The 9,963-nt window shown below is 32.3% G+C and overlaps 1 protein-coding gene across 1 annotated transcript; it reads left to right on the top strand.

Moving 5' to 3' along the window:
• Positions 1 to 925: 925 nt before the first annotated feature.
• On the top strand, positions 926 to 7,365 carry LOC143561715 (uncharacterized; the record flags this gene model as incomplete). Its single annotated transcript, XM_077049715.1, has 19 exons — positions 926 to 1,126; positions 1,209 to 1,367; positions 1,453 to 1,536; positions 1,706 to 1,765; positions 1,988 to 2,032; positions 4,434 to 4,705; positions 4,770 to 4,974; positions 5,042 to 5,135; positions 5,250 to 5,368; positions 5,534 to 5,725; positions 5,819 to 5,908; positions 5,991 to 6,053; positions 6,184 to 6,258; positions 6,332 to 6,382; positions 6,469 to 6,546; positions 6,626 to 6,760; positions 6,861 to 6,968; positions 7,056 to 7,121; positions 7,239 to 7,365. Coding segments are annotated over 19 exons (2,166 nt in total), but the record flags the coding sequence as incomplete, so codon positions are not given.
• Positions 7,366 to 9,963: the final 2,598 nt, after the last annotated feature.

Raw genomic sequence — 9,963 nt, 5'->3', positions numbered from 1 at the left:
GCTTCATTCTTTGTTATGGCCGCCTGACGAACTCTAGTCTTCATTATTAATATTATTTTGTGTATACAAACCACAAGTATCTTCAAACATGTATCTATATTTATAATTACCAAATCGGATCTAAGGTCAGTCAGTGCTTCCGTTAATCCACCACCTATTTCCGTTACTTTCAACTTCAATCGTGTTTCATCACACGTTACTTGCTGTTAATCAAATTATCTGTTTGCTTAAATATTATTTTGTTAACTTTTATTATTATTATTATTATTATTATTCATATAAGTTAGGGTTTATTGTAAACCCTAACTAATATATCCTGTTAATAAATAATCTGGACTAAGTTAGTATGCTTAAGTGTTTTTGTAGGAAATGAAATTGAGTTGTATATCTAAAATTAGTAATTTTATGAATTAGTATTATTCACTGTATGAGATATGCGTCTCAGTGTTGACAAACAAACATATATAGGTTATTTAATTTAATTTCAGATTATGTGTGTTGAAAGTTAATCTTGAAACGAGTTATAAGAAAGTTGAAAGGGTTAAAGCGGTAGGTTTAGTTTGATTAGTTAGGATTTAATTAATAGTTTTGAGAGTTTAGATTTATCTGGTTAGTTTATGAATGTTTTTGCAAGTTTATCTAGTTTGTTTGAGTAGGATTAGTATGGTTTATTTTAGCGTAAATAGATGGATTAAGGTCATGTAGGTGTGCCAAGAACTATAATAAACAGAAAAGAGTCGATCTTGGTTGAGATCAGATTCCGTGTTCGATTGGTCGTGTTCTTGGGCTTGATTTACCATGCAGACATATGGAAGATTGGAGTGAATGTTTTGATATAAGCATTTACTTTTTCTGTTTGACATAGGGGATTGCGGTTATGGAAAAGAATGATGATTCAGATAGCCCGGGTTGGGGTGCTTAATTTCTCTTGAAGACTACTGAAGATGTTGCAAGAGCTGTGTACTTGTCAACCGAGGACAGTGGTGGCCATCTTCAGAAGCTTCAAAATCAAGTTTACAGAGTACTGAAAGGGTTATCGCAGACTACTGAAGAGAAAAGTTCATACAATCCCGAGGTATTAACGACGCAGAAACGTCAATGGGCTAGCTTCCATTCGCAGGCCCTGGTATGCTTCTGTTTCTTTGTTTTTGAACAGGTTCGGTTCAGTATTTGGGTAATGATTGTTTACAATTTAAAAAAGATTTCAGCATCGCAGGATATTGAAAGAACCGTTGAGGCTGTTTGAGAGTATGGTGGTAGTTGGACTTCACCCCAACTCTGATATTCAGTCGGGTGCCGGAAGGATGCAAAAGGCAGTTAACGGTCAACATCAGTCAACATTGGAGGTAGCAAATGTTGAGCCTCAGGTGCTTCCCTACTCCCACAAAACACGTTATAATTAATAATAGAGGGGAACATGATATGTGATTTTAATTTTATATTTTATTTCAGGTTTTGTTTGTATACCCTCCCGATAAACCACTGCCTTTAAAGTATAGGGATCTTCTTTCATTCTGCTTTCCTGTTGGAGTGGAGGTTGGGCAACATTAGTTTGTTATTTCATTGATCTTGTATTGCTATATTACAATTTCAAACTCGGGAATTCGAAAGTTTGTATTTTCAGTTGGATATTTTGATAAATGTGTTTGTTTTCTCATGTGCTCTTGAATGTATCAGTGTTATCGATTGCTACTTGTGATTGCAGGTTAATGCTGTTGAAAGAACTCCATCTATGAGTGAACTTAATGAAATACTTCTAGGACAGGTACTTCTTAAACTAATAGATCTCATTTCTACATTGTTTGATTATGCACGCTGCTATAATTAAATGGATGCTTGTGGTTGACTTTTGTGTTTCGTCATCATGTTCTTTACATTCAAACCAACCTATATGACAGAATAACCTTTATGCAAACTCATAAATACTAAACCCTTCACTCACCTTTTTTCCTAAATGTCATCTGTTAACATGCTTGTGATTTTGCAGGAACACCTTAAACAAAGTGACCTCTCCTTCGTATTCAGGTTACAGGTAATCCATAGACCTCAAAGTTTTCTTTTTCAGGAATAATTTTGTCAGTTTTGGGATACTTTTAGGGAGTTTTTTTCCCAAACTAGTGTTGGTGGAAACACTATTTACCAAAATGGTGTTCCCTAAAAATTATTTACCAAGTTAGTGTTTTCATTTATTTTTGTATTTGTCTTTTATAATTTTAACCAAACTTCGTTTTCTTTTTATATATATGAATTAATTTGATTAGTGCTGTATCTTTTTTTGTTTTTAAGCTATTTCTACTTCCTATTATATAAATTTATTTTAGTGTTTTTAAGAAAAAAAATAAAAAATTTATCAACTGAATATAACTCTTTTATTTTTATTTTTTTTAAAAATACTCCATGTTAGCTATAAGAATCTCCTGATATAAACTTAAATAATAAAATGGTAAAAAGACTAACCGAACATCAAAACTCGACTGGCTACCGATCTCAAGTCGAGTTATTATTTTTTTTTTGTCGTTTTATATATAACTAGGGAGCAACCCGCCGCGTTGCGGCGATGGACACGGATCATGTTGGTATTAGCTAGGTTCGTACCTGTACATACATTAAACCCAAACAACAAATCAATAAACATCAAGAATAGTAGTGATACCCGTATAGCATATGATACAGAATTTTACATATTTATAACAACGCTTATTCGGTCAGTTAAACACAGTCGTTGCATTTGGTCGGAATTAGCTATGTTTGTTACATTTCAGAACTAAACCCAAAATATAGTTCCGTCAAGTTAACATTATTAAAACAAAAACATTGGTGTTACGACGACTCGATGTGAACTCTGTCGGTATCAATTAGGTTCATTATGTGTACAAGAACTAAACCTAAAAAATAATTTTGTCATTCTTAAAAGAAATAAACAAATAAAACCTAAAACAAAAAAAAAAAGGACAAAAAAAATGTTAGTGTGGGGACTCGAACTTGGGCTAATTATAGTATATCAAGAACTATGAAGCATTCCATCAACCATCAAACCAACTTAACAATTTGAACAAATCTTGAAAGTAAATACATAAATAGTCAAAGTCATAGCCCTAAAAAACTTTTGTGGCACCAAAGTTCTCAATTATACTAATTTATAATTATAATTATTCTAAAAAAATTAACGAGTTGGCTTAAGCTTTCATCAAGTAGAGTTTGAGCTTGACTTTTCCACTCGTTAAAATAAACGAGCCGAGTTAAGCCGACTCGCTTTTCAAGCGTGAGCCCTGGCTCAACTCGTGAATAACTCTAGTCGGATCAAGTTTGCTATTAGCTAATTTATATTCTCTCTATCCTTGGATTTCAAATTTGGTGATTCAAACAACTAATTCCATATGTAACCTCTTCAAACTAAAACTTAAATATTGCCATTATCTTAAAATGCATAAAACAGAATGAGGTACAGTAGTAAAGTTAACATTTACTATAGTCGTTATGGAGCTTATATAAAAAGTCAAATGATTAAAATCACCAAAAGTTAAGAGTATGAAAAATAAAAAAAAAATACTGAACCGGTAAATTCGTTGTAGTATTTCTGTACTCAGTTTTGTTCAAATTTCATATCGATATTTCGGTACTGGCACTGTGTACCGATCTCATCCCCTACTGTATACAAATAGATTTATTATTTTTTACTCTACTTATTGCGTGAATTTCTAATTTTGATGAAGTCCTTATATGTATTATACCTTATTAATATAATACTAATAATAATAATATGACAAACCAACTTCGAAATTGCGAGACCTGCAAAATACAAATTAGGAAAAAAAAGACCATGTTTATCTAATAAAAGAAAAGGTTACAGCTTTATTTAATAAAAATCATTTAAAATTGCTTGTTTAATTAAAGTTATAGTTATCTAATGATATTAGGAGTGAGAAAAGATTCCAAGAACACTAATTTGGTAAATAGTTTTAAAGGAACACTATTTTGGTAAATAGTTTTCCTTTCAAAACTCTTTTGGAAAAAAACCTCTAGTTATAGGTGATTAAACATTATTTGATCCATTTTGGTAATTGTGATTACCAAATGAATAGAAAGGTTATAATTACCAAAACTTACCACCGTTAAAAATATATAGCTATGTTATGGCATTTGCATTACTTTCTCTACACATATTGGTGTTTGGTTACTTCCAGCTCAATATATTATTGAAACTTGATTGATGTGCCAGTTATGTAAATTGGTTTTCAACTTGTAGACTTTTCATCCGTTACTTGTTATGAAAAAACTTACCACTTAATTTGCCATTTTCATATCTGAATTTTATCAGCTGCTGTCAATTTTTTTCTTTTCCCATGTATTGTTGAATGCTTGAACACATATGACTTATATCCAATGATATATGTCATTAAATTATATGGGTTCTGAAGTTTAAGACGATGTAGGGTGCTGATGATTCGATTCTGTATGGTTGCTGTTTGGTAGCTGATGAATTGGTGCAAAAACCGTCCAAATTAATTTCCATGATGTCAGATGGAGAACCTGTCCGTGCAGCTTCCAGTCGCTGTATTTTAACGACTCGCAGATGTTACTGCATTCTTACAAGGCTTCCCTTTTTTGATCTGCATTTTGGCGTCTTAAATAGGTTTGTCATATACGATTTAATAAAAATCATTTTTTTTCATCTACTTTACTTGCATGTGGTACTTTTAATAAGGTAAAGCTATTGATATTATTATCAATATTATGGTTATTCTTGGTAACATCTCCACTGAAGAAAGGTTGGAACGATTAAGACAAAGTATCAGCGGCTTAGATCTTGATTCTTCTGTTGAGGATGTCCATGAAGAGTATTTAGATGACAAAACATGCGACACTCCAGCTGAAAATGGAGCTAAAGGAATGCTGAATGGATCTGCAGAGCCTGTCCAGTCAAACGGGCACAATTCTAGCACTGAAACGGCCACGAATGGTCAATCCCTTATGGTAGATCATGCAACAATAACAGATTCATCTAACCAAGAGTCTGTTGATGGTCCTGTTTGTGATATAGTTGACAACAGCCGACCAACTCAAAGGCATATACCAAATGCAATTTTGCCTCTTTTACGTTTTCAAAACCATGATAGCTCAGAATCTTCTTCAAGGTATTCTTTAATATATCGATAATTATGGCATCTGACCACAAACTTTTGAGTTAGCAATATTTCATTCTAATAAATGGTTTTAGATAATCATATGGTAAATATTGCTTGATGCAGTTTTCAGGGCTCACCAAGATAGAAACATTAGGAGTGAGCTTGATTTGGCAGAAATGGATGAGGCATCTTTCTCTAGTCAAGAAGATAATGAGCTTGATGAGATTCTTGAATGGGCCAAGGTATTTGTTGCTATTGATATGGTTAACATTCTTTTTTGGCGACACAAAAGTGTTGCAAGATTCTCTTTCATCTCTCCACAATTTTTAACATCCTTACAGTCAATTTTTTATTTAAGCTGTCCGTGTAACACATAAGACAATAACCTAATTATGTAACATGTGCAGGCAAATAGTCATGGATCCTTGCAGATAATATGTGAGTATTACAGATTGCATATCCCTGAAAGAGGCTCAACAATCAAGTTCCACCCTCTAGAACACCTTCATCCTTTGCAATTTCATAGACCTGAAGAAACGGTGTCACATATTACTGGCTCTGATTTGGCATCACACAACACAGATATTGAAATCGCAGAGGTAGTTTTTATATCCTTTTAAGAGGCTGACCATAAACGTGTTTCTACATTGTTAATTATTTGTCTCAATTGCTTTATGGATTTGTTTATGTAGGCTCACAGTGCACTTGCACTTGATGAGGAGGCAACTGCTATGTCAGTATGGGCAATTGCATGCTTATGTGGCAACTTACGTCTTGAACACGTATACATTATCCCATTAATTCTATTTTGTAACTTGCTGTATGCATTACTTAAACTTGTTTTTTTTCGTTTATCTTCCACAGGTCTTGACAATATTTGCAGGTGCTCTGTTGGAGAAGCAGATTGTATTCTTATGCTCTAATCTGGTATATATATTTTCACTGCATGCAACTTATTATTATTCTTGTTACATATCCGTACCTATGATAAACAGATTTGAACAATATGTTAAAATATCTTTTGTTATCTAAATCTTTAAATCGGTTGTATCTACAGGGAATACTATCTGCTTCAGTACTATCAATTATACCCCTGATTCGTCCCTACCACTGGCAGAGCTTCTTAATGCCGGTACTGGATCCATGGTTAAATATATGTTTGTTGGTAAGTTCAGTTTTTCAATGTGTATGCATGTTATTTTCAGGTGTTGCCAAATGATATGCTGGACTTCTTGGATGCACCCGTTCCGTTTATTGTAAGTTCTCAAACTAGCACTTATTCCAATGATTAATAATTAATTGTTGACTTCATTCAGCTTTGACTTACCAATACGTTGACCAGGTTGGTGTGAAGCACAAAACTGCCGAAGTACAATCCAAGACAGCAAATGTTATCTTTGTTGATGCAAACAAGAACCAGGTAAGAGATTTCATCAAGTAATTTTGCAAATTCATACTCATGCTTCGTATTCTTTAATATTTTATTTTCATACGTTTAGGTGAAATCATCATCATTACCACATTTGCCCCAACACAAAGAATTATTTACAGCTTTAAGTCCATATCACTCCCAGCTTGTGGGCGAAAGTTATCTAGGGAAAAGAAGACAAGTTTATGATTGCTCTGAGGTGCAGGTATAATCTAGCGCTTAACCCCGATAAATATATTATCAGACTTAAATAATATATTTATATTATCAGAAAATAGAATCTTACATGATTGTTGTGGACACAGGTTGAAGCTGCAAAGAGATTTCTCAGAGTAATAAGATCTTATTTGGATTCTCTTTGCTCTAACCTACGTTCTCACACGATCACAAATGTTCAATCGAATGATGATAAGGTTTTCCTTTTTTAAAAAAAAAAATATAAATATAAGTTTATTAATATTATTTGTCTAACAGACTTTTAACTGATGCCCACTATCTAGGTATCTTTGTTGTTGAAAGAAAGTTTCATTGATTCCTTCCCGAGCCGTGATCGACCTTTTATGAAGGTGTGTTGGTCGATCTTTCTAAATTATTTTGATAGATTCAAGTTCTATGAAATTCTTTAAAATCTTTACAAGCCAAACATTTTTCAACTTACTAACATGTTTGATTCTGTGTGACAGCTTTTTGTAGAGACACAACTCTTCTCTGTACATACAGATCTGGTCTTATCTTATTTCCAGAAGGGTTAGCACAACCATGTAAGCTTGGTAATGCAATCAATGTATAACTAACTATTTAAAATCATATACAAGCTATGTAACTTGTTGTTTAAACATTATTATAGTATATTATATGCATTTTGTTTTCATATTCCACCTATTAAATGGTTAGAAGCCACACCTGAAAAATTAGATGGAAGGGTAGTACTGTACTTGGTTAAATTTGAGTTGGCTGATGATGTCAGTTATGTAGAAATGGAAACCAGAAATTGGGCCCTGTTAATGTGGATTAAAAAAATGTACCAAAATAGTTTAATGGGAGACCACAAAAATGAGTTGTCAGTGGAGTGATGAAACTGAATTCACTTTTGGCTGTGTGCTCATAGAAATAATTGAAGTGAGCTTTATCTGCTACATAAACTTTAGTAAGCTTTTAAACTATCACCATTTACCAATAAGGTAGTCTGTATTTTTGAATAATGAGTGTTTCTCTGAGGTGTTATTGGACTAGACATGTCTTTTAACGATGAATATTTTTCTGACTTGATGAGTTTTTTTATTTTTTTAAATTTTGTTTTTAGGTAATTTATTTATTTCATTTAATGCATCTACTGAGATACACAGAGCAATAGTTGTTGAGAATCTGATTTATGGATTAGGTATGTGGTCACTTGTGTATCTGGTGAATTTTTGTTTATGTGGGGGTACTGTTTCACTGCACAAGTACAAGTTACTATAGAGTATTTGGTCGTTGAGTTTTGTGGTCAGAGTAAGAAATGGGAAGAAGACAAAAGATTTTTGTCTAGAGTATTAGGATGAGATTATTATCATGAAGTACAGTTTTCTGAGCATTACTAAAGTGTGGTAAGTTTTGGTATTGATAAAATAGCTAAAATAGCCATGTGTGTTGTTAGAGAACAATTACTCCTGTAAAAAAATATCCCTAACTGACTTTATATCTTAATTACTATGTCGATAGAAGGGATATCGGGATGCTAGTGGCCTAACATTGTCCTTAAATTGCACATCGTCATTATAATGACACCGCTCTTAATTATAACCACAATGCATATATACGTTTTCAGTATTTTACATAGAGAATGATGGTCTTCACGCATTTTAATCTTTTGCTAATTTTGTGTTTTGACCTTAATAACTTAGTACCGGTATTAACAATCTACTGCAACATTGGTGGCCTTTGATACCTGTTTGTAATACATGCTTTCGCTTGTTAAAATAGGTTGATTTAAACACCTGTTAAAGTGTTTAATTTGGGTGTCTTATCGTCCTTTTTCTTTCGGTAAAATACGCAATGCATTCTAGCTCTGTTATGCTACTGAAGTTGCATAGTTTGTTAAAACTTGTCAACTTGACAAAAGGACTTAGAAAGGTATATTAACCTGTTCAATGTAAAATGCTATTAGAATAAAACTAGTCTGTGATGGAAAGAAAATATAATGTAATGTTATCAACTTTCAACTCTCCTAATCATTAGGAGATGTTATCTTATATTAAACTTTGGCTATAGTTATTGTAATCATTTTATGATACATATATTGATTTCATATCTTGTATACTAGAAAGTTCATTATTTTGAGTTGATCAACCATTCATTCTATTCAAGCAATAAAGGCAAATCCTAAAAAGATATGAAACATGTAGAGAGCATACATTTAAGTTTTAACATTAGATATTTAGAACACAGAGAAAAATTATTTTTATGATTTATTTTTCTTGTTTAATTGATAGAATAGAAAGAAATAAAGCTGACAAGGAGTGGGGTGTGTAGTGGTGATTTTGACACGGGGTGAAAGAAATAGCACTTTAATCAATGATGACAACAGTTTCTTAATCTTTATATCTTCCATTACAATAAAAAGAAAAAAAAGTAGATGCTCATGCTTCTGTTTCTGCATCTCTTATATCTTGTGATTTTGTTTCAAAAGTTTAAACATATGAATTTGTTGAATCAAAGTTTTATATATCATAAATAAGTTATATAAAAAGTATATATATAAGAACACTGAAAAGAAAATCTAATAACTTAAATACAATCAGGACTTCTGGTTAAGTTGAAACTTGAAAGCTTAAACATTAATCATCTGAAAATGAAGTTTAAAGTTCTTGAAGAATTATTCAAACATAAACTTTTATTTTTACGGTGTCTTGACTTTGTGGTAAGCCATTAAGCCTACCGATCACTAATACCTGAGTTCGAACTTTGAGATGGAACTTTAAGTATTCAACCGTCAATTATTGGTATGACGTACTAGAGTTCCGAATCCAAAAAGAAACCACTAATATATAATGGCATTCAAACATAAATACTCAAATGATTTACTTAAAAAGGAAAAACAAAAGGATTTTTTAATTGGTTTATGGCTTAGTTTTGTCCCAGTTTTCACTTGTGATATTAAGATATGGTTCGTGTGATATCTTTAGAGACGTAAAATAGATTCTAAACTTTGGGCTCTTGTTACAAAAGAATATTGCTTAAATTCTTGACACTTGAGAATATGATGACACATTTTTTTGTATACTTTATAGACGCCACAAAATAACACAATTAAAACCGAAAAATTTGAAAGATTGAGAGCTAGGTGTGTGGTGATTAAAGCGGAAGAATAAAATGCGTATCAAACATAGTCAAACCTATAAAGAAAAAGCTAGACTGTTTTTTTATACA

The sequence above is a fragment of the Bidens hawaiensis genome, unplaced genomic scaffold (assembly GCF_021521415.1).
Source record: "Bidens hawaiensis isolate Kalapana, Puna unplaced genomic scaffold, B.hawaiensis_p1.1 tig00001179_1, whole genome shotgun sequence".
NCBI classification, from domain to species: domain Eukaryota; kingdom Viridiplantae; phylum Streptophyta; class Magnoliopsida; order Asterales; family Asteraceae; genus Bidens; species Bidens hawaiensis.
Note: the sequence above shows the minus strand (reverse complement) of the source record. Positions and strands in the feature narration are given on the sequence as shown.